The 27,916-nt window shown below is 37.1% G+C and overlaps 1 protein-coding gene across 2 annotated transcripts in view; it reads left to right on the forward strand.

Annotated features, from left to right (window-relative positions):
• Nucleotides 1-27,916, forward strand: part of GOLM2 (golgi membrane protein 2) — a 101,109-nt gene that overhangs the window by 16,474 nt on the left and 56,719 nt on the right. For both annotated transcript variants that reach the window (XM_046654261.1, XM_046654262.1), the window contains exons 2-3: nucleotides 23,444-23,498; nucleotides 26,232-26,334. In XM_046654261.1, coding sequence (XP_046510217.1) covers nucleotides 23,444-23,498; nucleotides 26,232-26,334 — 158 coding nt within the window. The remainder of the gene's footprint in view (nucleotides 1-23,443; nucleotides 23,499-26,231; nucleotides 26,335-27,916) is intronic.

Raw genomic sequence — 27,916 nt, forward strand, 5'->3', positions numbered from 1 at the left:
TGGTGGTGAGAAGGAAGGGAATTTGTGTTTGCAGATAAAGCTATTTAGGGCCAGACTCTTTATTATTATTTTTTTTAGTGTGGTAAAATATATATAACATAAAATTTATTATTTTAACCATTTTAAGTTTATAATTGAGTGGCATTAAGTACATTCACAATGTTGTATAACCATCACCACTGTCTATTTCCAGAACTTTTTCACCATCCTAAACAAAAACTCTGTACTTCTTAAGCCATAACTACCTCCCTCTCCCAGCTCCTAGTAATACTAGTAATAGCCCCTATTTTTTGTCGCCATGAATTTGTCTGTTCTAGATACTTTATGTATGTGGAATCATACCATATTTGTCCTTTTGTGTCTGGCTTATTTCACTTAGCATAGTGTCTTCAAGGTTATCCATGCTGTAGCATGTATCAGAACTTCATTCCTCTTTATGGTTGAATAATATTCCATTGTATGCACAAACCACATTTTGTTTATCTGTTCATCTGTTGATAGACACTTGAGTTGTTTCTACCATTTGGCTATTGTGAATAATACTTTTTGAACATTGGTGTATAAATATTTGTTTGAATCTCTGTTTTCAGTTCTTTTAGGTATATACCTATGAATGGAATTGCTGAGTCATATGATAATTCTGTTTAACTTTTTGAGAAACCACCAAACTGTTTTTTACTGTGGCTGCACCATTTTACATTCCTATCACCAATGCACAAGGGTTCCAGTTTCTCTATATCCTTGTCAACACATGTTATTTTCCTTTTTTTTTTTTAATAGTCATCCTAGTGGGTATAAAGTGGTATCCCGTTGTAGTTTTGTGTTTCTCTAATGACTAATAGTGTTGAATATCTTTTCATGTGCTTCTTGGCCATATTTATCTTATTTGGAGAAATGTCTATTCAAATCCTTTGTCCATTTTTGAATTAGATTGTTTTTTGTGTTGAGTTGTAAGAGTTCTTTATGTCTTCTAGATATGAAACTTTTATCAGATATATGATTTGCAAATATTTTCTCCTTCTCTGGGTTGTCTTTTCATTCTGTTGATAGTGTCCTCTGATGCATAAAAGTTTTTAATTTTGATGAAGTCCAATTTTATCTATTTTTTCTTGCATTACCAAAACCAAAGTGTGTTCCCTCCTGGCATGTTAAATTAGACTCTACACCAGAAGTAGTTATCCAACAAAGTAAAGTATATTTGTGGCAAATAGGAGACTATGAGGAATCATTTCCAGAGTCATGGCATCCCTGAACAAAGGGAAGCAGGGACATTTATTTCGGATGGGGAATGAATTTTCAAAATGGAGAGGTGGGTATTCACTTGTGCAGATTCAGTTGGAAAACATGCTTCCACATACACTGCAGGTATAGTAATAAGGCCTAAGCTCCTGCTGGAGAGATCTTAGCATTAAAAATAAGGCAAAGGTCATAGGCGTAGTTCTCGTGGTGAGGCTTGGTCTGGTTCAGGGTGGTGATTGCATCTCCTTAACATAACAAAAGGAAAAAGAACAATTTGGAAAAAGAGTTAAAATATCCAAAATCATCCTTGAGTTCCTTGGGGTAACTAGTTGGTGACAGTTACCTGTGTTTTCGATGTCACATTTAAGAAACCATTACTGAATCCAAGGTCATGAAGATTTTCACTTATGTTTTCTTCTAAGAGTTTTATAGTTTTAGTTCTCAAATTTAGGTTTTTGATCCATTTGAGTTAATTTTTCTGTATGGTACAAGGTAAGGGTCTAACTTCATTCTTTGCATGTGGTTATCCAGTTGTCCTGGCACCATTTGTTGAAGAGATTCTTTTTTCCTACTGAATAGTCTTGGCATCCTTGTTGAAAAATCAGTTGACCATATATATGGGGGGTTATTTTTGGACTCGCTAGGGCTGGACTCTTAAAAGCCTTATATGTCATACTAAGGAATTTTGATTTTCCCCTCTAGGTGATGGGGAAAAATATAATCAAATTTGTATTTTGAAAAGATAATTATAGGCATAGTATGGAGGATAATTGTAAAGAAAAGAAATTGAAGTCAAGATCAGTTGAGAAATACTTTACTGCAGAAGTTTAGGCAAGAACTATGGGCCTGAATTTAAAACAATAGCAGCAAGAATAGAGTAATAGACTTGAAAGGCTGGTTAATTTGATTTATAACTAAACAGTAAGGTAGTAAGGCTTGCAATTCCCATTTTATTTTATTTATTTATTTTTTTTAAAGATTGGCACCTGAGCTAACATCTGTTGCCAATCTTTTTTTTCTTCTTCTTCTTCTCCCCAACCCTCCCCACCCCGTACGTAGTTGTATATTCTGATTGTAGGTCCTTCTGGCTCTGCTATGTGGCATGGCACCTCAGCATGGCTTGATGAGCGGTACTAGGTCCACGCCCAGGATCTGAACCTGCGAAACCCTGGGCCACTGAAGTGGAGTGCGTAAACCTAACCACTTGGCCACCGGGCTGGCCCCACAATTCCCATTTTATAGATGAGAAAACTAAAGCTTTTTTCTTTTCCTCATTGCATTACTGCTTTATTTATTTTCTTCTTTTCATTTTTGTTATGGAGTTCATAGTAGTTTACATCATTGTGAAATTTCAGTTGTACATTATTTCTTGTCCATCACCATATAAGTGCTCCCCTTCACCCCCTTTGCCCACCCTCCACCTGCCTTCCCCTGGTAACCACTGAACTGTTTTCTTTGTCCATGTGTTTGTTTATATTCCACATTATGAGTGAAATCATATGGTGTTTGTCTTTCTCAGTCTGGCTTATTTTGCTTAGCATAATTTGCTCTAGGTCCATCCATGTTGTTGCAAATGGGATGATTTTGTCTTTTTTTTTATGGCCGAGTGGTATTCCATTGTGTATATATACCACATCTTCTTTATCCATTCATCAGTCGATAGGCACTTGGATTGTTTCTATGTCTTGGCTATTGTGAATAGTGCTGCAATGAACATAGGGGTGCATAGGTTACTTTGGATTGTTGATTTCAACTTGTTTGGGTAGATACTCAGTAGTGGCATAGCTGGGTCATATAGTATTTCTACTTTTAGTTTTTTGAGGAATCTCCATACTGTTTTCCATAGTGGCTGCAACAGTTTGCATTCTCATGAGCAATGTATGAGAGTTCCCTTTTCTCCATGTCTTCTCCAACATTTGTTATTTTTAGTCTTTGTGATTATAGCCATTTTAATGGATGTTAGGTGGTATCTTAGTGTAGTTTTGATTTGCATTTCCCTGATGATTAGTGATGATGAACATCTTTTCATGTGTTTCTTGGCTATCTGTATATCCTCTGGAAAAAGGTCTGTTCATATCCTCTGCCCATTTTTTGATCAGGTTGTTTGGTTTTTTGTTGTTCAGGTGTGTGAGTTCCTTATATATTATGGAGATTAACCTCTTGTTGGATGTATGATTTGCAAATATTTTCTCCCAATTGGTGGGTTGTTTTTTTGTTTTGATCCTAGTTTCTTTTGCCTTGCAGAAGCTCTTTAGTCTGATGAAGTCCCACTTGTTTATTTGTTCTTTTGTTTCCCTTGTCTGAGAAGACATGGCATTTGAAAAGATCCTTTTAACTTCACTGTCAAAGAGTGTACTACCTATGTTATCTTGCAAGAGTTTTATAGTTTCAGGACTTATCTTCACGTCTTTGATCCATTTTGAGTTTATTTTTGTGTATGGCATGAGATAATGGTCTACTTTCTTTCTTTTGCAAGTAGTTGTCCAGATTTCCCAACACCCTTTATTAAAGAGACTATCTTTTCTCCATTGTATGTTCTTGTCACCTGTGTCGAAGGTTAGCTGTCCATAGATGTGTGGTTTTATTTCTGTTCCTTTGATCTGTTTGTCTGTTTTTGTAGCAGTACCATGCTGTTTTGACTAGTATGGCTTGGTAGTACATTTTGAAGTCAGGGATTGTGATGCCTCCAGCTTTGTTCTTTTTTCTCAGGATTGCTTCAGCAATTCGCAGTCATTGGTTGCCCCATATGAATTTTAGGATTCTTTGTTCTGGTTCCATGAAGAATATCAATGGGATTCTGTTTGGGATTGCATTGAATCTATAGATTGCTTTGGGTATTATGGACATTTTAACTATGTTTATTCTTCCAATCCAAGAGCATGGAAGCTCTCTCCATCTCTTTATGTCATCATCTATTTCTTTCAATAATGTCTTATAGTTTTCATTGTATAAGTCCTTCACCTCCTTGGTTAAATTTATTCCTAGATATTTTATTCTTTCTGTTGCATTTATAAATGGAATTGTATTCTTGAGTTCTCTTTCTGTAAGTTCGTTAGTAGAGTATAGAAATGCAACTGATCTTTGTAAGTTGATTTTGTACCCTGCACCTTTACTGTAGTTGTTAATTATTTCTAATAGTTTTCTGATGAATTCTTTAGGGTTTTCCAGATATTAAGATCGTGTTGTCTGCAAACAGCGATAGTTTCACTTCTTCACTCCCTATTTGTATTCCTTTTATTCCTTTCTCTTGCCTAATTGCTCTGGCCAAAACCTCCAGTACTGTGTGGAATAAGAGTGGTGCTAGTGGGCATCCTTGTCTTGTTCCTGTTCTCAGAGGGATGGCATTCAGTTTTTCCCCATTGAGTATGATGTTGGCTATGGGTTTGTCATATATGGCCTTTATTGTGTTGAGGTAACTTCCTTCTATCCCCATTTATTTAAGGGTTTTTATCAAAATGGCTGTTGGATCTTGTCAAATGCTTCCTCTGCATCTATTGAGATGATCATGTGGTTTTTATTCCTCATTTTAATGTGGTGTATTTACATTGATTTGCAGATGTTGAACCATCCCTCTGTCCCTGGCATAAATCCTGCTTGATCGTGATGTATGATCTTTCTGATGTATTGCTGGATTCGAGTTGCCAATATTTTGTTGAAGATTTTTGTGTCTATGTTTATCAGCAATATTGGCCTGTAGTTTTCCTTTTTTTGTGTTCTCCTTGTCAGGCTTTGGTTTCAGAGTGATGTTGGCCTCATAGAATGTGTTAGGAAGCATTCCATCTTCCCTGAGTTTTTGGAATAGCTTGAGAAGGATGGGTATTAGATCCTTGCTGAAAGTTTGGTAGAGTTCTCCTGGGAAGCCATCTGGTCCTGGGCTTTTATTTTTTGGGATGCTTTTGATTACTGTTTCAATCTCTTTACTTGTGATTGGTCTATTTAGATTATCTATTTCTTCTTGATACAGCTTTGGGATGTTGTAAGAGTCTAAGAATTTATCCATTTCTTCTAGATTGTCCATTTTGCTGGCATATAGCTTTTCGTAGTATTCTCTTGTAATCCTTTGTATTTTTCTGTGATATCCATTGTTATTTCTCCTCTTTGATTTCTAATTTTATTTATCTGAGCTTTCTCTCTGTTTTTCTTTGTAAGTCTGGCTAGGAGTTTGTCAATTTTGTTTATCTTCTCAAAGAACCAGCTCTTTGTTTCATTGATCCTTTCTTCTGTCTTTTTTGTTTCAATTGCATTTATTTCTGCTCTGATTTTTATTATTTCTCTCCTTCTGCTGACTTTGGGCTTTGTTTGTTCTTCTTTTTCTAATTCAGTTAGGTGTAGTTTGAGATTGCTTATTTGGAATTTTTCTTGTTTCTTAAAGGAGCCTGTATTGCGACGAATTTCTTTCTTAGGATCGCTTTTGCTGTATCCCATATGAGTTGGTATGGTATGTTTTCTTTTTCGTTAGTCTCCAGATATTTTTTGATTTCTCATTTAATTTCTTCAATGATCCATTGCTTGTTCAATAGCTGTTGTTTAGTCTCCACATCTTTGTCCTTTTCTCAGCCTTTTTCTCATAATTAATTTCTAGCTTCATAGCATTGTGATTGGAAAAGATGCTTATTATTATTTGAATCTTCTTAAATTTCTTGAGGCTTGCCTTGTTTCCTAGTGTATGGTCTATCCTTGAGAATGTACCATATACACTTGAGAAGAATGTGTATTCTGCTGTTTTTAGATAGAGTGTTCTATATGTCCATTAAGTCCAACTGGTTTAGCTTTTCATTTAATTCTACTGTTTCCTTGTTGATTTTATGTCTGGATGATCTATTCCTTGATGTTAGTGGAGTGTTGAGGTCCCCTACTATTATTGTGTTGTTATTAATATCTCCTTTTAGGTTTGTTAATAGTTGCCTTATGTACTTTGGTGCTCCTGTGTTGGGTGCATAGATATTTATAAGTGTTTTGTCTTCTCGGTGGAATGTTCCTTTTATCATTATACACTGCCCTTCTTTGTCTCTCTTCACCTGTTTTATCTTGAAGTCTACTTTGTCTGATATAAGTATGGCAACCCCTGCTTTCTTTTGTTTGCCATTAGCTTGGAGTGTCATCTTCCATCCCTTCAGTCTGAGCCTGTGTTTGTCGTTGGAGCTGAGATGTATTTCCTGGAGGCAGCATATTGTTGGGTCTTGTTCTTTAATCCATCTTGCCACTCTGTATCTTTTTATTGGAGAATTCAGACCATTTACGGTTAGAGTGATTATCCATATATGAGGGCTTAATGCTGCCATTTTATCACTCGTTTTTCCAGTTCTCCTGCATTTCCTTTGTTTCTCATCCTGTGTGTTTTTGTCTACCAATTGAGTTATGTAGTTTTTTATGTTGTGTTTCTTTGTTTTCTCCTTATTTATTATTTTTGTCTCTGTTCTGCTTTTTTGTTTAGTGGTTACCATAAGGTTTGTATTCAAAATCTCATAGATAAGATAGTCCATTTTCTGACGGCCTCTTATTTCCTTAGACTAAACTGATTCAGTCCCTTTCCTCTTCCCTCCTAAGTTGTTTTTCTCACATCTAATTCCATCTTGTCTTGTGAGTTTGTGGTTAAAATGACAAGATTATCTTTGTTTTGGTGTTTTCCTTCCCTTTATCTTTAATGCTATACTTCAGTATTTGCTAACCTGTTCTGATATACAGCTATAATTTTCTGATTTTGTCTACCTATTTATCTCCTTACTCCGTGCTTTGTAACCCCTTTCTCCCTTTTTTTTTTCAGGTTTGAGGGCCTTCTTGAGGATTTCTTTAAGGAGTGTCTTGTGGCTGTGAACTCCCTTAGCTTTTGTTTGTCTGGTGTAGTTTTTATTTCTCCATCATATCTGAAGGATATTGTCAATGGATAGAGTATTCTTGGCTGAAAGTTTTCGTCCTTCAGAGATTTGAATATGTCATTCCTGTCTCTCATAGCCTGTTAAGTTTCTGCAGAGAAATCCACTGAAAGCCTGATAGGGGTTCCTTTGTAGGTTATTTTCTTCTGCCTTGCTGCCTTTGGTATTTTTTTTTTTTTTTTTGTCATTCACTTTTGCCAGTTCACTACTATATGCCTTGCAGTAGGTCTTTTTACGTTGACATATTTAGGAGATCTGGCAGCTTCTTCCACATGGATTTCCATCTCCTTCCCTAGGTTTGGGAACTTCTCTGCTATTATTTCTTTGAACAAGCTTTCTGCTCCATTCTCCTTCTCTTCTGCCTCTGAAATACCTATAATTTTTATGTTGCATTTCCTAATTGAGTCAGGTATTTCTCGGAGACTTTCTTCATTTCTTTTTAGTCTTAGTTCTCTCTTCTCCTCTACCTGGAGCATTTCAATATGTCTATCCTCAATTATGCTGATTTGCTCCTCTGTGATGTATGCTTGAGCATTCAGGAAATCCATATTTTATGTCTTCCATTGTGTCTTTCATCTCCAATATTTCTGATTGATTTGTCTTTATAGTTTCATTCTATCTTGTGAAGTAGCTCCCAAACTCATTGCTTTGTTTCTCTACGTTCTCTTTTAATTCATGGAGTTTTTTGATGATAGCTATTTTGAATTCTCTGTCATTTAGATTACATATTTCTGTATCTTCAGGACTTATTTCTGGGTACTTGTCATTTTCTCTATGGTCTGGAGATTTAATAGAATTTTTGATACTGCTAGAGGGCATGGCTTTGCTCTTTCCCATCCTGGTATTATTTGGTCACACTTATCACCTATCGCCACCGGGTGGGGTGGGTGGTCAAGAACCGTGTTTTCTGAGCCCTCTGTGTTCTGCTGAGATCTCAGGCGCTGGAGCCAGCCCTGGGCGAGTGGGAGGTTGGGGCATTTTCTTCTTCATGCTCTTGCAGGCTTACTCGCTCTGCTCTTGCTCTCTACTCTCCTGGGGTGTTTGGTTGATAAGGTCACCCCTGTGTTAGCTTTCACCTTGGTAGGGGCTTTCCCCTAGGCTGTGAGGCACCTCGAGGATCTTTGATGTTCCCACAAATGAATGTACCCTCCCCACTTCCTTCCCTTTTGGAGCCTACATGCAGTCCCAGGTTGCAGTCTTTTGAGGAGGGAGCGATGTTTTCTCTTGCCCCATCCCACACCCTCCGAGGGGGTTCCGGCCTCTCCCCCCTCCAATGTGTGGCTGCTTGGGTCTCTCAGATGTCTTTTGTGTTGTGTGGATGTCCTCTGTTGGAGTATGAATATCTTTTTTGTTGTATGGTGGAGGGTAGAGATTGCTGGGAGAACTCACTCCACCATGATGCTGACGTCACTCCTCTGAAAACTAAAGCTTTTGAAAGTCATTTGCCTCTGATTTCTAGTACCTGATGTTGGGCTAAAACTTAGGTCTTCAGATTTCTAATCCTTAGTATTTCCACTATACCATGGTTACTTTGTCAGATGAAGAATCAGATGGAGATCAGTTTTGAGACTGTCATATTTAACATTTTTAATGAATGATTTAGAAAAAGTTCACATTATACAGATGACACTCATGAAAGGGATAAACCACAGAAAGATCATTAAGTATGCATTAGGGAAAAAATTGAAGCTTCAGCAGAAACATTTAGGAGAAAATAACTCAAAATGTACTTACTTACAGGATAATGAGCTCTAGGGTATCAATAAGGAATTTGGGAATAGGGTAATACTTTGGCAAATTCTGTGAGTTCTCCAGTGTACTGTTTTAGCCAAAAAGGCTACATTTTGGTGACTGCCATGCTAGGTACTGGGGACAGTATAGAAGACATTCTACTCTTTTACATAAAAATAATAGCTAACATTTATTAAGCAGTTGCTATGTCCCAGGTACTATTGTAAACACATTGTTTATCTCAGATGTAGTCCTTTTTATAACCATGTGAGGCAGATAATATTCTCATTTTACAGATGAGGAAACTAAAGCACAGAGAAGTTAAGCAGTACATCCAAGGTGATAGAGCTAATAAGTCATGGATTAAGCATTCAGACCCAAGCAATTTAACCTTAGAGCCTGTTCTTTTAAGTACTGTGCTATTGGGCCTCTACATAATCACAGTCTTTCCTTACCTTTGTTCAGTATTCCAATTTAATAGAATTATGTTCTATTAATGAAGGGAATTCTATATATGCAATTAAACATGATTTAATTTTGTGCCACTGTAAACATTTTTACATGAAAGTTTGTTCTCAAATAAGAAAAAAATATTTTTCAGCCAGGAGTTGGAAAGGGTTTATGTCCTTTACTTTAGAAAGTCTCAGACATATACTCACTCTAGGTGCTGTGAATGGGAGTGAGCTTTCTAGTACAATTACTTTTGGGAAAATTGGTATCGGAAGACTAAGGGCTAACTATACGATCAAGTTTTTTATTTGAAAGTAATGGGTATGATTGGCTGAGGTAACTTTCACAGAAAGTGAGCTGAAACCCTATTTTGGTCTTCTGCTAGGTGGAATTATTGTTGAAAGTTAGTTTCTCTGGTAGGCTATGCTGGGAACAGCTTAAACACATTACCTTAAATTCACTCTAGTCAGGCTTTTGCCCTTGACACACCATCAAGTGTCCTTTTCAAGGTACCAGTGATTTCAGTATTGTTAAATCCGGTGGTCTATTCTCAGTCACTATCTTACTTCACCTATGAGCAGGATTTGATGCCATTAATTACTCCCTCCTCCTCCTTGAAACACGTACTTCATTTTGACTTTTAGGAAATCTAGTTTGCCTCCTACCTCAGTAGCCATTCCTTCTCATTTTCCTTTTCTGGTTTCTCCTCAAATGGAATGCCCCAAGGCTTAGTCTTTAGGCCTCTTCTTTATCTTCACTCAGTGCCTTGGAGAACTTCCTGCTACCTCTTTAAATACCATCAATACAATGGTGATTTTCAAATTTATATCTCTTGCCCAGACTGTTCCCTTGAGTTCCAGGCTTGATATCGAACTTCCTACTCACCATCTCCTCTTCAATGGCAAAAATGGTTTTGGACTTAACCTGTCCAAAGCCAAGTCCCTGATCTTTCCCCCACCCAAAAGTTCTACTCACTGTTTTCCTCAACTCAGTTAATGGCAACTCTTTCCTTTCAGTTGCTCAGGCCAGAAACTTTGGAGTCATTCCTGTCTGTTTTTTTCTCGTCCTCTCATCCAATTTATCAGCAAATCCTGTTGGCTTAGCTTCAAAATATATCCAGAATCCAAACACTTCTCCCTACCTCCATTACTATCATCCCAGTCTAAATTACTGTCATCTCTTGCCTAGATTATCGGTGATAGTTTAACTGGCTTCCTTTCTTCTGTGCTTACTCCTATTTCAATCCATTTTCAACATAGCATTTTGTTAAAATGTCAATTATATCATGTTCCTTATCTGCTCAAGAGGCTCCAATGGCTTCTGTCTCAATTGCAGAAAAAGCCCAAGTCTTTACAGTGGCCCATAGGCTGTATATCATCTGCTCCCCTTGCAGTTCTCTGACCTCATCTCTTACTAGCCTCCTTGTTGCTCACTTCATTCACATCACACTGGCCTGTTTGATGCTCCTTGAAATATCAGTCATTCTCCTACGTTAGGACTTTTGCACTGGCTGTATACCCTTCCCCCAGATAACTGCATGGTAATTCTTACTCTTAAAAGTCTGTGTCCAAATGACACCTTCTTGTTGAGGCCTTCCCCCTCTTCTCCATGTCTAATGTATTTTCTCCACAGCACTTATCAGTTTCTAATCTATGGTATGGCTTCTTTTGTTTATTGTATGCTACTCCCCCACACCCCCAAGGAGAGCAGGGCTTTTTGTCTGTTTTTGTGATTTGCTGTATCCCAGTGCTTAGAACAGTGACTTGAACAAAATTGATACTCAATAAATACATGCTGAATAAATTAAAATAGGAAGAAATTAAATGTTCTTTAAGACCTAAAACAGGATTTGGCAGCAATGGTGGGTAGTATTGGCAGGAGGTATCTGGGACATGACTAAATTAGAGGAGACCTGAAAGTGGAAGGTGTGACTAGGGCCTAATAGCGTAAAAAATTGGGAGCATGTTGGAAGAATGGGGGACAGTGAACGTAATGAAATTTTATCTGTAGAAATTAACTTCATGCTACTGTAGAATCAATTTCAGTTTTGATTTTGATTTTAAAGGACACAGTGTAGTCTGTAGCAGTGAAAAGAAAAGGGCAGGATACTCTGTTTGCTGATGATGAGCAGATATAGGAAAGAGCAGTGTATTAGAGATGGTCAAAACTGGTTGACAATGTTAAAACTAGACAATTTCTGATAACCTGATAGAGAAAGTGATGCCCGCCTTATGTAAGGCATTAAATACTTGGTAGAAGAGTTTTAGATTCTATACTATGGGCAATAGTATTCTACTGTTGGATCATGACTAGAAGAAAGACTTGATGGAAAACAAGTTTTTGCCAAGATGTTTCTCACTACTGTTTGGAAATGGATAAAAGTGGAAAAAGACTAGTGATAGATTATATTTCCTCATTTATGTATTCAATAATAATGTTGATTACCTGCAGTGTGCTGGGGAATACAGCGGTGACAAATAAATAAGATCTCCTCTCTTATGGAGCTTATATTCTAGTGCAGCCAGATGAGAATAGTCCATGTAGATCAAGGTGGTTGCCATGAACATAAAAAGAGTTAAGGGTCAGATCTGAGAGAAATTGCAAAAGAAGAATTGGCAAGAGTTGGTAATAGCTTCTGTGGAGTGTGAATGCATGCAGTTGCAGGTACTAACGGGCTGGTGGGTAGGATGAGAAGAGAGAAGAGGCAGGAGAACCAAAAGGATGATGATGAAGATAATGAGGAAGTTGAGAAGGGCTGCTAATATGTGGAGAAACTATTCTGATTTTTTTACATTTCAAGTTTCAAGGATTAGTGAGACATGCAAGTGGAAATGCTTTATTTATGGGCTGGATGTGGCAGATGGGGAGGAGACTCTTGCTCTCATGCTTTCCAAGTGTGCTTTACTTTCCCTACCTACCTTTCATTCTTTCCTTCCCTTTCATAGTCCTCCACCTGTACCCCCGTATGTGACTTAGAATTTATCATTCACTCGACATGCCTCCTGTGGGTCAGCTGGAGGCGCTGCTCTCTATCTTCCTCAGTCTAGCAGCCACCATCTGAAACATTGGTTGCTATGGTAGAATGAGAGAGTGGTGAATTGTGCTCCCTATAATTCTTTATGCCTGGAAGCAGTTTGTGCCATTTTGCTAACATTTCATTGCCCTACTCTCACCCCAACTTCAAAGGTATGGGGAGGGGCAGTCCTACCAAGTGCTTGGGATGAAGACTAGAAATATTTGTCAACACTAATGACTGCCAAAGGCCTTGATTTTTAATTCATTCTAACATGAACCTGATGTAGGATGTCAGATTCTTGAAATTTAAACTTTCTGAACTTCAAACCTGCATATTCTTCTGAGAGTATATCAAAAAAAGAGATTAGATCCAGCTGGTATAGGTGCCTGCCAAAGACATACTATAGATGAGTAATCGCTAAACCTGGCTGCTTATCAGAATCCCTTCAACTTATAAAAAAAAGATTCCTGGGCCCATCCTCAGACTGCTGAATCACACTCAAGTAGGGTGGGAAAGGCAAGAATATGTATTTCTTAAAGCTCCCCGGGTGATTCTGAGCATCAATCTGAGGTTTGACAGTTAAGTTATAGGAGACAATTGTCTCTAGAAATCATTTGAGTATGAGATATAATCAGGAAAAATGTTTCTGATGTGGAGAAACAGGAGCCAGAAATGACATCTGTAAAAAGCTGATTGTATATAACATTTGGGATCAATGGTCATAGTTGTGTTGATTGCCCAAGAACAGGTCATAATGAAAGTGAAGCATGCACAGTTGAGCCATTTTCAAGGTCCCAGAATGAAAAGAGAAGCAGAGCAACTGAGCTGGTAACAGCTGCCAAAATTAATTCAGAGTAGCCATGTGGGATGGGGAAAGCATTAAAAGAGCTTCAGAAAGAGGTGATAGAAATATAAAGATTAAGTTTTAGATATTAGAGGAAGAAAGATTAGAGGAAAACAGATGAATAATGGGATGAGCAAGAAGTGCTATAGGAAAATATCAGGAGAAGATAATTCTTACTGAAAAAAAGAGATAACATAGGCGTCAGAAGAGAGAAAAAAAGGAGATCGCAGGAAGGATAGTAAGCATGTTTTAAGAGATTAATATCAAAAAGGCCAAAGTGAGCATGGATAATCTGCCTATTAAAGATAGACTCAATCCCAGAGAAACAAGTATTACAGAAGGGAAGAGGTAAAGTAAAGCCTAAGGCAATGAAGTTGATAACGGGGGAAATAAGTGAGGGAGTTCAGAACAAATCTTGAAGAGTAATTAAAATTATACAAATATGAAAAAAGTACAACTTAAGGTAGGAGAGCATGCAGTACAAAGAGTGTGGAACATAAAAGTCTAGGGAGTCATTCAGCAAACATTTATTGAATGTTTATTGGTGTCAGGCAGTATGCCAGATGATGGACACACAGGGATGAATGGGAAACACTGTTCCTGTTCTCATGGAATTCTCATTTCTGGTAAATGTTGCAGGTAGAAAAGAAATAAGGTGACATTCTTATTGGAAATAGGACTGCATGTGAAAAAAAAAGTTTTGTTTTTGAAATGACTGCATGTGAGGCCCTTCCCGGTAGACTCTAGAGCCAGGCAAGATGTTTTGAGTATTCTGGACTTTTGAAGGATTTGGGTTGGAGTCTGTCTGACCATAGATGTAATTTAGGCAAGGGGATGGGGGCTGTGTTTGTGAATGTATGTGGGTCTATCTATCTATCTATCTATCTGTCTATCTACACACACCTATCTCTCTCATCCCCAAAGAAATTTGAAAGGGAAAATAATTATTTGGTATCTTTCTTGCATATTGTAAATAAGGATATTTTGGGAAAAGTCTGAAAGTAACCAAAAAGGGACCTATGAAGCGAGGCAATGAGAATCCCTTTATAAAATCAGGATTAAGTAATACTTCTTAGAGTTTATGTACTGTTACCTGTCTGGAATATACTTAGAAAAAAGGAAAGTGCTCCTATAGCATTGCCAGTTCAATAGAAAGTATATGTGGTGGTGGGGAGGAAAAACTTTTTCCTCTCCCCTTCCAGGTTCTTTGGCTGGCCTGATAGTTAAATTGATACAAGACAGATGAACAGGAGAAAACAAATTTAATTTTGTATGTATGGGAGCTCATAGAAATATGAAAATTCAAAGAAGTGACCGAAGCAGGCAGCTTTTATACCTTTTAGACAAAGAAACAATACATTTGTAAAGAACCGATAAGACAAAGAAGCTTAGGCTTGGGTACTAATTAGTGAAGAAACTAAGCAATTTGTTCACATAGCCTTCTTGGCCCTGAATTCTGTATCTCTGGCCATAAGAATGTCTCTCTGCCTCCTGTTGCATGGAGGATACCTTTCACGTGGGAGATTTGTTTCCTGTTTTCAGGGGAACAGAGGGGAGGGTCAGTGTCCTTCTTGCATCGGCTGTTTCTTAAGTAACTTTAATTTAAAATAATCAGTATCCCAAAGTGGCTTATTTTGCGGCAGCTGGGCCTGAGCCCCATCAGTGGCAAAGTGAAATATCTTTTTTCCAACCATGCAGTGGTAAGAACTCAAATTAATTTCTCAAAAACTGGGGAGTTTTGGGGCTGGCCCTGTGGCCGAGTGGTTAAGTTTGTGAGTTCTGCTTTGTTGGCCCAGGATTTTGCCAGTTCGGATCCTGGGCACAGACATGGTACTGCTCATCAGGCCATGCTGAGGCGGCATCCCACATAGACAACCAGAGGGACCTACAACTAGAATATACAACTATGTACTTGGGGGCTTTGGGGAGAAGAAGAAGAAGAAAAAAACTGGGAAATTTTGGCAGAATCATTTAAAAGATAAACACGTTCTTGTTAGAACACAAGGGAATTAGAACTATGAGAAGGAATAATCAGAAGGGAAGCCAAGCCTCCTTTTGAAGGTGATGAGATGGTGGGAGTTTAAAAGAAGTGAAGGCTTTTGTTACTGCACCAGGGTCGTTTTTGCCTGCTGCTCAGAAAGCTGAACACTGAGATGACGAGATTGCAGCAGAGAGAGAGTTTAATCACAAGGCAGCCATGTGAGGAAGCGAGAGCATGAGTCTCAAGTCAGCTTCCCAAAAATAGGGACTCAGGGATATTTATGGGATAGGGGGGCAAGGTGGTCTGAGATGTGGAGATAGGTGATTGCAGGTGAGGAGAGTTGAGGTAGTTGATGATGTGCACAAACGTAGTCAGACTTCATGCCTTTTCATGATCTGAGGTGGTGTTAGCATAATCTGAGGGTGCAATTTTTAGCCTCTTGACACCAAAAGGTTGCCTGTTGGACATCTACATGGGCCCAGTTGATGAGTTGGTGGTCTCAACCAGCCTGGAGTAGACAAAGGTGTTCTAATTCTTGAAAAACAGCTCAAACACCCATTACCATGGTGACCCAGGCTCCAGGGAGATGTTATCTATAGGAACCTACTGGGAGTCAGATAGCATATTGCCTAAACAGCACAGTTAACAATGGGTGGGTTAAATAGCTAAAAGCTATAATCAGTAATTGCAAAAAGGAAAAAAACCTTTAGTTCCTAGCTACTTAATCATCAATGGCTAACTCTTTGCCCATTTCACTTTCAGAGGAAGGGTTAAAACCAAAGGATTTAAATAGCTAAAGAGGGGCTGGCCCGGTGGCCGAGTGGTTATGTTTGCTCACTATGCTTTGGCCGCCCGGGGTTTCACTGGTTCGGATCCTGGTCACTGACATGGCACCACTCATTAATTAGGCTGTGCTGAGGCGGTGTCCCACATAGCACAACTAGAGACACTCACAACTAGAATATTCAACTATGTACTGGGGTGGCTTTGTGGGAAAGAAGAAGGAAAAAAAAGGTTGGCAACAGTTAGCTCAGGTGCCAATCTTAAAAAAAAAAAAAGAGCTAAAGAGACCCATCTGTGTGCACAAATGATCATTGAAAAGCGTAAAAGGAAAGAAAAACGAAGTTGGAGCAAATATTAAAAATCAGAAACTAAATGGGAGAAGTCTTTATAAACAGACTTAAGATGATAGAAGACATAAGATTAAAGTCAAAATTAAATCATTGCTTTACATTCTTAGATTTTGCAGTCATACAAGGGAGTGTCATGGTAGTTAAAAATACTTTCAGATTTCCTTACAAAGACAACATTGAATGTTAGAAGTCTTAAACAAACCATTTTAGGAGCTAGGTAAGAATTTTGGGAATGGAGTATGTATGTGGAGAGAAGAAGGATCAGATGCCTGTAATATTGCAGTGTCAAAAAGAACAACAGATAATTTAGTAGCAGACATCTAAATTCTGAAAGTGAGCAACATAATAAAATTGCTGTAGAGGAAAGATAATTTCTGGGTTTAATGATCTACCAGCTGGGCTCTGTGAGGTCTTTGAACAGATCCTTGATGCATCTCTGTTCAAAGGCATAAGGAAGGTGAGATAACTAGCACAGTGAAACTAGTGTTCATAGGAAGTGAGAGAAATTGGGAACTGGTACTTGCTGATAGTGATAGTAAACACTGAATATAAGAGTTTTGTGAGAATCCTACTGGAGAGATTGACAGGAATAATGAGAACATGAAATGCTATGGGAACAGTATGCCATAAAGGGGGTCTGAGAAGCTAACTGAAAAACCCTTACATGACAAAGGAATGGGATGGGAAATAAATTCATTCTGCTTGTATTAAGAAAAGGCTTTTGTTTAGACAAGCTGTGATTTTCTCTTTAATACCATGTAAAATATATTGTTCTAGAGCAGCCCTTGAAACGTGAAGTCTTTATATGTGAGCATTAGGATCAGTGTCTCCATTCTCAATAAAGAAGATTGAAGAGAAAATTAAAGCAATAAGAATAAAGCAGTACTGCCCATATAATCCTTTACTAAGTATTTTTTTTTAATCTGTAGATTGAATTTTCCCTCCTCCATTAAAACTTTTTTTAAGTGTATAAGGAATAAAAGAGACAGTCCAGGGAAGCTGAGGTTCCTCCTAGCCTAGTATTCAAGGACAGCATCTGTCTAGTAATTTCAAAAGCAAGTTTAAAATAAAGACTATAGAGAAGCTGGAATAGCATCATAAAAATAGATTAAAAAAACAAAATAATGCAAACTTGTCAAAAACAAGAAAAAAGATTATGTTCTCTGAAGGGGAAAAAATACAAAAGAAATTGGATCATGAAAATAAAAGAAGTGGGAAAGAAAGTAAACATAGGCTAATTAGAAGTTATTAGATGTTATAAACCAATGGTACTGCAATTATAAAAATAAAAGTTATTTGAGAGCTGTTATTAGTGATCAACTGATCACATAGTTGATGGTGTCAGTTTTTCCTGCTGCCTCTGCAGCTTTCCATCAGTGATTTCATTCCTGTGTCTTTAATTAACATTTGTATGCTAATGACTCTCACATCATCAATGCCTAAGCTCCAGACCCACATATCCAACTACCTACTGAAGATCTCTTCTTGAGTATGTCACAAGTGCCTCAAATTCAACAGGTCTAAATCTGAAAAAGTCATCTTCCCACTTCTTCCCACCCCAAGTCTGTGTTTCCCTATTATGGAGTATTGCAACCTGACTCATCTAGTCCCCCTACTTTAGAAATCATCCTGATTTTCTTTTTTTACCCTTGTATCTAATCAATCAATAAAACTGTTCATTCTTCCTCTTTAATTTAATCTCTCACATATATTTACCTCTCTGTTCTCATTCTGTTAGTTTAGACCAGGGGTCAGCAAACTTTTTCTATAAAGGGCCAGATAGTAAATACTTCAGGTTTTGCAGGCCATACGGTCTTTGTCGCAATCACTGTAGCTCAAAAGCAGCCATACACAATATGTAAAAGAATGTGTGTGGGCTGTTTTCCCATACTACTATATTTATAGACAGTGAAATTTGAATTTCATATAATTCACAAAATGTTACTCTAACTTTTTACCCCCAACCACTTAAAAATATAAAACTCCCATTCATATGGGGCAACAAAAGACCCGAAATCGCTAAAGCAATCCTGAGAAAAAAGAACAAAGCTGTAGGCATCACAATCCCTGACTTCAAAACATACTACAAAGCTACAGTAATCAAAACAGTGTGGTACTGGTACAAAAACAGGTGCACAGATCAATGGAACAGAATTGAAAGCCCAGAAATAAAACCACACATCTATGGACAGCTAATCTTCGACAAAAGAGCTGAGGGCATACAATGGAGAAAAGAAAGTCTCTTCAACAAATGGTGCTGGGAAAACTGGACAGCCACACGTAAAAGAATGAAAATTGACCATTCTTTTTCACCATTCACCAAAATAAACTCAAAATGGATCAAAGACCTAAAGCTAAGACCTTAAACCATAAGGCTTCTAGAAGAAAATATAGGCAGTACACTCTTTGACATCAGTATTAAAAGGATCTTTTCGGACACCATGTCTTCTCAGACAAGGGAAACAATAGAAAGAATAAACAAATGGGACTTCATCAGACTAAAGAGGTTCTTCAAAGCCAGGGAAAACAGGATTGAAACAAAAAAACAAACCACCAATTGGGAAAAAATATTTGCAAGTCATATATCTGACAAAGGGTTAATCTCCATACTATATAAAGAACTCACCCAACTCAACAACAAAAAATCAAACAATCTGATCAAAAAGTGGGCAGGGGACATGAACAGACATTTCTCCAAAGAAGATATACGGATGGCCAATAGGCACATGAAAAGATGCTCATCATCATTGATCATCAGGGAAATGCAAATCAAAACTACACTAAGATATCACCTTACACCCGTTAGAATGGCAAAAATAACCAAAACAAAAAGTAACAAATGTTGGAGAGGTTGTGGACAAAAAGGAACCCTCATACCCTGTTAGTGGGAATGCAAACTGGTGCAGGCACCATGGAGAAGAGTACGGAGATTTCTCAAAAAAGTAAAAATAGAAATACTGTATGACCCAGCCATCCCACTACTGGGTATCTATCCAAAGAACTTGAAATCAGCAATTTCAAAAGTCCCATGCATCCCTATGTTCATTGCAGCATTATTTACAATAGCCAAGACGTTGGAAGCAACCTAAGTGCCCATCAACTGATGATTGGATAAAGAAAATATGGTGTATATACACAATGGAATACTGCTCAGCCATCAAAAAGGATAAAATTGTCCCATTCACAACAACATGGATGAACCTTGAGGGAATTATGTTAAGTGAAATAAGCCAGATAGAGAAAGACAGTCTCTGTATGACTCCACTCATATGTGAAAGTTAAACATGTAGACAAAGAGAACAGATTAGTGGTTACCAGGGGAAAGGGATGGTAGGGTGTGGGCACAAAGGGTAAAGTGATGTACCTACAACATGACTGACAAACAATAATGTACAACTGAAATTTCACAGGGTTGTAAACTATCATAATCTCAAGAAAAAGTAAAAATAAATGAAAAAATAATAAAGGTGAAATATAGACTTTGACCCCCCAAAAATAAATAAATAAAAGTAAAAACTCCCTAGCTTGCCATCCCTACAAAAACAGGCAGCAGGCTGGCTTTGGCTCACAGGTCATAGTTTGCCCAGCCCTGGCTTAGACCAACGTTTTCTGTTACCTGAAATACAACAGCAGTCTCCTGCTCTCTTACTTCTATCTAGCCTGGTCTCTTGGTCCACTCATCATGCTGAAGCCAGATTGACTTTTCTAAATTGCAAATTGGATTTCACTACTTTACTTCAAGTCCTTTAAAGCTTGTCCAAAGCCTACAGAATGTATCCACATTACTTGGCAAGACCCTTCATAATATGGACCTTGCTAACCTTTCTAGCCCTGTTTCTTATCACTTCCCCCTAACTCTCTGTTCCAGCTGTTAGAACTGCTTGCAGTTTCTGTAATATGCAGTGTTTTTCACTTCTAACTTTTGACACATGCCTTGAATGTCTTTCCTCCTTACCCTCTCCCTAATTTCACCTAACTAAACAGTACTCTTCCTTCTGGACTTATTTCAGTTATCATCATCATCTCCAGAATCCTCCCCTTGATCCCCTAGAAATGGATTTAAGTACTTCCACTAAGTTCTCCTATCATGTCTGTAGAACCCAATAATACCATTTATTTTACTATATTGTAATTGCCTATTTACTTGACTGCCTCTCCTAAATAATCAACTCCTTGAGTGCCAAGTGTTTGTCCATTGTTTTAGCCCGTTTCCTGAATGGTGCCCCATAGTACCCTCAACATTTTTATTTTTTTGCATTAAAAAAGTTGGGATATAATTTATATACTACAAAATTCACCCTAAAGTGTACAATTCAGTGGTTTTTAGTATATTCACAGTGTTGTGCAACCATCACCACTATGTAATTCAAGAACATTTTCCTCACCCCAAAAAGAAACTCTGCCCATTAAGAAGTCACTTTTTATTCCTTCCTCCCTCCAGACCTTGGAAACTACTAATTTACTTTTTGTCTTTATGGATTTGCCTAATCTGTACATTTCATGTAAGTAGACTCATTACAATATTTGTCCTTTTGTGACTGACTTCTTTCATTTATCATTTATAATGTTTTCAAGCTTATCCATATTGTAGCATGTATCAGTGTACTTCCTTCCTTTTTATGACTGATTATCAGCATTATATTTTAAACTTCATTCTTCAAAGTCCCCAGGGCTCTAGGGGAAAAGAAAGAGGGACCCCTAGACTCCCACTCCTGCTTCAACTAGAGCAGGTCTGCTTTCATCTGTTATTTGTTTATGGATATACTTTCATTTGAAATTTGAAAGTCACTGGCTCTCAGTTTGAAGAATAGACTCTACCTGGGGCTTAAGGGCCTTCCATGGTCTTCTTTTTCCAACTTCCTTTCCCACTCTTCTTTCCCCTGTTTCATATGCTTTAGCCAAACAGTACTTTGGTGGGGTCGTCATACGTGTCTCATGCTGATACCTCTTAATCTCAAGTGCCTGTGCCCAATTCGCAGCAAGCCAAAGACTAAAACCTCAGTGCTTGGAAATGGAGAAAGGCCCCATTTGAGTTGGCCAAGACAAGAAGGAGGGAGCATGGGTTCACTCAAATCCACTTTAACCAGAGCAAGAAGCAGTGGGGTTTTATAGGGCTAAGGGGCTTGGCAGGAGGAGCTTCCGAGAAACAAAGGGGTTACTCCTGATAAGCCCTTGGGCAATCTGCAAAGGCTGCTGAGGGTCAGCCATCTGGTGATGGCAACCTCCCTGAAGGCATTGTCTTTCTTCTGCATAACAAACTGAAATCCTCGAGACCTGAGTCACCCCACAAGTTAAACCAGAAAACAGCAAATTGACAAGATTCATCCATGTCTGTGCTGGGAACAAGGTCAAAAGGCAATCACCTTCTTTTTGAATATCTACAGTAACCCCCAGGTACCTGGTGTCAATACTTTCTTGCCTCTGTACCTTTTTTTATCCCATCTCCTCTGTCTGAAATGCCTTTTTCTACTTATTTAAGGTTTACCTAACCTTCAATGCCTAATTCAAATGAAATCCCTTCTGTGACGCTGTCCCTGATCATATAGGTATAAATCATCTCTGAATTCCTACAGTAATTATACTGCTTTAGATGCCACCTTGCATACTGATTTCTTCAGACTGTTCTGCTGTTTTCTAATTGTTTATGCTCTCCCATCCAGGCCTTGGCATAGCAGGTTCTAAAATGTAATTGAGAATGGTATGGCCACTCTGAAAAATACTGTGACAGTTTCTTAAAAAACATACACTTATTATTACAACGCAGCAATCTCACTCCTGGGCATTTATCCCAGAGAAATGAAAACTAATCTTCACGTAAAAACCTGTACGCAATTTTTCATAGCAGCTGTATTTGTAATAGCCAAAAACTAGAAACAACCAAAATGTTCTACAGTAATTGAATGCTTAAACAAACTAGTGCATTTATCTCCTGGAATACTTCTCAGAAATAAAGAGGAATAAACTAGTGTTGCATGCAACAACTATGTATGCATCATACTGAGTGAAAAAAAAAATCTCAAAAGGTCACATACTATATGATTCCATTTATATAACATTCTTGAAATGACAAAATTGCAGAGATGGAGAACAATTTAATGGTTACCAGGGGTTAGGGATAGTGGGGGGAAAGGGAGATAGGTTTGACTATAAAGGATACCATGAAGGAGATTTTTGTGATGATAGAATAGTTTTGTACCTTGATTCTGATGGTGCTTAAATCTATACATATGATAAAATGGCATGGAACTATATATGCAGATTGTACCAATGTCAGTTTCCTGGTTTTGATGTTGTACTATAGTTATGTAAGATGTACCCATTGGAGGAAATCGTGTGAAGGGTACATGGGAACTTCTCTGTGCTATCTTTGCAATTTCCCGTGAATCTATAATTATTTCAAAATAAAAAGTTTTAAAAATGTTCTTTAGAGATTAAAGTGGTATTTCTCATCATTATTTTATCACTTATGGTACTGCTTCTCATCAGTATGAATCTGACTATTCCTTTCAACATAAAGTTACTCTTGAGGTTGACAAGAGACTTCATTTGTAGTGATACTTTAATTGCGTTTTACAATTAGATGAAACCTGTTTAAGCAAGAACTGAGACACAGTGGTTCTTGGTGTATGGCATTCTGGTTATCCAAGGCTTTGTTTTCATTTCTAAATTAAGTGGTAAGTCTTAATTTGAGTTATACTTGAGTATAGTTTTAAGTTCCTGGTGTTCTTGTATACTGGCTCCGAGAGGACAGTGACCACAGCAATGAGTCCTGTGTAGTATCTGTCATCATATGGAAGCTTGATAAGCATTAATTACTTTTGATTTGACATTAATTGATTCAAACAATTCTTAATGTAGAGTTAGTAAGAGGTCTTTTCTGGTAAGATTTTGAAAAAACATCGTTAATCAATATTCAACTCAAACTTTAAAACTTTTGAAAGTTGTTATACTGTATACTAAGTAAAATGAATATTCTTCTGCAAATTTAAAATAAGTATTAAAAAATCAGAAATTATCTCTAATTCTTTTTGGAAAGAGGTAGGTTATACATAGCTAATTCAAGATTTTTCTTTTGTATTTATGATCAAGCCTCAAAATGAATATGAGCAAAAAAAAGTAAATATGAGCAAAACTATGTATTCTTTAGTAAAATGAAAACTTAATTTTTTTTTTCAGGTTAAACTGCAGAACAACATATCATATCAGATGGCAGACATACATCATTTAAAGGGTAAGAAACTTAAATACAGACTAAATATAAAGAAAGGTCACTATATGTCTAAAATCCTCAAAAGTTAAGAAATAGTAAGTTAGCTAAATGAAATAAAATTTTCTGAACAAAGCTCCTCTGATAGCAAAACATCTATCCTTTTTTCTGAAGGTAGTATAAAACAATTTTTAATGTTGCTTTATATATAATAAATGCAAGTTAAAATATGAAGTCTGCCTCTTAGTCTTGTGCTGTAGACAGATGGTTCACGTAATGAAATATTGTTGAAAGAGTTCTCAAAGAAAATTGAGCTGTAGCTTCAGAGGCCATCAAATTTCTAGGGAAAAGGGTAAGGAATGATCCCTGTGTACATTGTCTAATCTGCTAAAATAATTCATTCAGGTCTAGGGATGCTTTGGACAGGTCCTCCAAGCTTAATGTTTTAGATACCCTGGGAACAGAAAGAAACCTAGAACAGAAGGAAGCCTAAAAGAAACCAGGAAGAAACCTGGATACACACACACAGGCATGTATGTGTATATATATATATATCTCTATTTTTTTTTTCACTTAGATGAAGTGATAGGAGATAACTAAAACTTTTATGGAAAATAATAGGTAAGGAGAGCAAGCTTTATGCTCTGCTTACATTACTTCACACTGTTGCTGGTCTTTGGAGTTTGGGGTCTGACGGCTACCCCTCTTCTTCCTCCCACCTTTTGATTACAACGCTGTATATCATAAAACTTTGCGTGCAGTGACTCTTAAGTTTATATACGTGGGTAATACATGATCTTTAATTTCATAAATATGTCTTTTTTCTATAACCATTTTGAACCTCTTTAGATGGAATTAATTAATGTATTTTTGTCATCTTCTTGAAGAAGCCAACCTGAGCTGGCTTTGCAATTTATTGGAATTTGGCTCTTCACCTAGCAAAACCATTAGGAAGTGTTATTTGTGTGTTGTAATCTTAAAATGGAAATTATTAACTTTTTAATATCTATGATTTAGAGCAGCTTTGACTTTCTCTTAGAAATTTGATTCCTGGGTGACCACATTTATTTTTGTTGTGTTTGTGTCCATTTTATACTCTTTTTGACTTACAGGAGTGTATTAGGATGACACAGAAAATGCCACCCTGTCAGTGCTCCTTCCAGCTTGCAATTTTTATAAATAATTCTGCTTGCCGTTAAAGTATATTTCTTATTAAATAGTAATAGATCAATTGAATAAGAAATCCTGTGGCTTCCGCTAGTATATGTCAAAAGAAAATGACAGCCTATGTTATTGAGTAAAAATCTTTATTGTACTGTATGGGTTGAAGTAGATCTTGAGATGTTTTGAAATTTGTATGATACTCTTCAACAGAGAAAAAGGCTTTGATTTGAACTCATAATTGTATAACTTTTGGTTTTACTGCAGTTACTGGAACTTGCACTCCTACGGTTGAATTTCATTAATGTGACTTTTGCACCTTGGAAACCATTTCTATTGAAACAAACTTCTTGACAAGCTGATTATAAAATCCAGATTTGACTCTTTTCATTGAAATTAATACTGGATTTAATGAAATTTAGTACACAGTGAGACCCTTAAAAAAACTTAAGGGTAGATAATATTTTCTTGGAAATAAAAGGAATGAGTTGGTTTTTAATCCCTGAGGTAATGAATTAACATTCGAGTATACACTGATTTATTTTTAGTAGCTCACCTTATTTTTATGCCTGTTACTGAAAGAAAATTTGAAATAAAAATGTGTAGAAGTAGATAGTTTTTTGCTTTAAGAGCTGGTCCTAGGCAACCCTTTCTTAACTATATCGCTAATCTTTGGAAATTAAATTGAGAGAGTATAGCCATGCCTTTCTATAACATGCCCTGGTGTTACGGTCAGAGACAGAACATCCTGCACAATCAGCCTTGGACCTGATCTCATGTTAAATTACTCTGAGAATCCTGCTATGGTGACCTGCAGCAGCCACACTAGACAGAGTATCTTTGAGTTCAAAATAAAGAAGACACATGGCAATCCAAGAAACTGATATTTACTCTCTCTGCCTGCATTTCTTTTATTGGTAGGATCAGATGAAGCAGGAGCAATTCTAGAAAATGTGGGGCCATATTGATTATGGATTAAATGTTCACAAAAGAGCATCTGGCCTAGCTTTTAATTTATTATCTGGCTTGGAATTTCATGTTATTTGTTAAAACTAAAACTTTCAGCCCTAGTCCAGAAATTATGAGCTTTGAATGGAATCTTGGTGTACGTGGACCTAGCATCAGTAGCAGAACTAGAAATGTGATCTAAAGTGATTGGCACTTAAGTTGGAAGTCAAATGTGATTTAAATGAAAAAGAAGCCTTGAATTCTGTACCCATAGTCAACATATCTAGAAAATAGGATTTTTTTCCCCCTACTTTTATAAAACAGATAAGTTTAAAGAGATAGGCAGGGGTTTTTTTGGTACTATCTCCACAGTTTAGTATATGTCTACATACTGTGAAAGGATGTGTAATTGTTAAATATTTCTGATGTGAAAGCCACTGAGGCATTTTGTTTTAAAAATAAATTTTAGTGCTCATGCATGTGTTATAAAAAGCACTTAAATGAGGTACTAATTATATAATTTAACTCCTTGAGAGTATGAGTAAAGAAATTGAGAAGTGTATATAATTTTTAAAATCCCATAACTTCTCAGTAGGAAGCATTAGAGTGAGTAAACTTTGTTCCTTTGATTTTACCTTGTGTGGACAGAGCAACTTGCTGAGCTTCGTCAGGAGTTTCTTCGACAGGAAGACCAGCTTCAGGACTATAGGAAAAACAATACTTATCTTGTGAAGAGGTTAGAATATGAGAGGTAAGATGCTACATGCAATGAATATTTATGAGTCTGGAATATTTGTCCAACTTTTGGACACTTAATTTTTCTTTCTGGCTTCTGTTTTTCTTTTCTTCTCTTCTTTTGTTTTCTTAGGTCTTTAAATTCCTTTTCTGTTGTGTTTTTATACCTCTTTGAAATCCATTCTCTCTTATTTTGATGTGTTAAACACCATGAAAATCCCTCTTACAAGGCATGTTGAATCTACCTATGTAGTAGAGTTCATCGTGAGACAGAAAATCTTGCAAAGCCTGAGTTTTATTGAATTAGAGCTGGCAAAAGTTGAAAGAAGGTTCCATGGTTCTTTTTGAGGGGCATCCAGAAGATGAATCAAGCACTGGGAGATGTCCCCAGAATAGCTGAGAGACTGAGTGCCAGCTGCTTCCCGTGCTCTGCACTTCAGTCCCCTGGCTTACTATTCTACACTCAGGTGGTGATAAGGTCAGGGAACCTCTTAAGGGCCTTCCTAGCAATCTCTCTTTGAAAACCTTTATTATATCTTTAATCAATTTTACATCAAAAGGTATTTTTTAGGTCTGTGCACCAAAAATTAGAAAGATTTGCCATATTTTAAAGCACTGTTTATCCATTTCTGACTTCTTACTCTTGTAGATTATCAATATGCATCTACTTAGTTATATGTATTTTAATCTAACAATATTCAATAGTTTTTCATATATCTATAGGTTTAAAGATTTAACATATTTAGAGGTAATATATTATTCCAGCACATTAATGTAGCAGAACTTGTGTAATCTCTCCCAATTGCTGGACGATTGTAGGAGTTTTCCTTTTCTCACTATTATGCCTACCATCTATAAAAATCCTTATCCAAAAAGGATTTTTCCCTTCTTATGTTATTTCACTGGTATATATTCTTAAATACAGAATTCCTGAGACAGAATGTTTTATTGGTTTTGTTGCTCTTGTCACATGTATGAAAGATTGCTTTCTAAAATGATTGTAGTAATTTATAAGGTAAATGTTTCCCCATAGCCCCCCAATGTTGGCTTTTATAACTCTAACAATTTTTTGTGTGTGTGAGGAAGATTAACTCTGAGCCAACATCTGATGCCAATCTTCCTCTTTTTGCTTAAGGAAGATTGTCACTGAGCTAACATCTGTGCCAGCCTTTCTCCGTTTTGTATATGGGACACTGCCACAGTATGGCTTGATGAGTGGTGTGTAGGTCCATGCCTGGGATCCAAACCCACAAACCGTGGGCCACTGAAGCAGAGCACATACTTAATCACTAGGCCACTGGGCCGGCCCCAATTCTAACTTAATTTTGCTATTATAGGAATAAGATAGTACCATATATACATATAGGAAGTTTAATTTGCATTTTTGATGGTGAAGGTTGACATTTTTCCATATATTTATTAACTGTTCTTTTTTGCATGAATGCTCTATTTGTATCCTTTGACTGCTTGTCCAATGGAAATTCACAGTCTTTATCTGTTTTGCTCCTCTACATTTTCTCTTGATGGCTCCATTCTGTCTTCTTTATTAGTTTCTTCCGTCTCGCTCTTATTATGATTTAGACTTTTATTATTGTGTT

Source organism: Equus quagga, chromosome 2 (assembly GCF_021613505.1).
Source record: "Equus quagga isolate Etosha38 chromosome 2, UCLA_HA_Equagga_1.0, whole genome shotgun sequence".
In the NCBI taxonomy this organism is placed as follows: domain Eukaryota; kingdom Metazoa; phylum Chordata; class Mammalia; order Perissodactyla; family Equidae; genus Equus; species Equus quagga.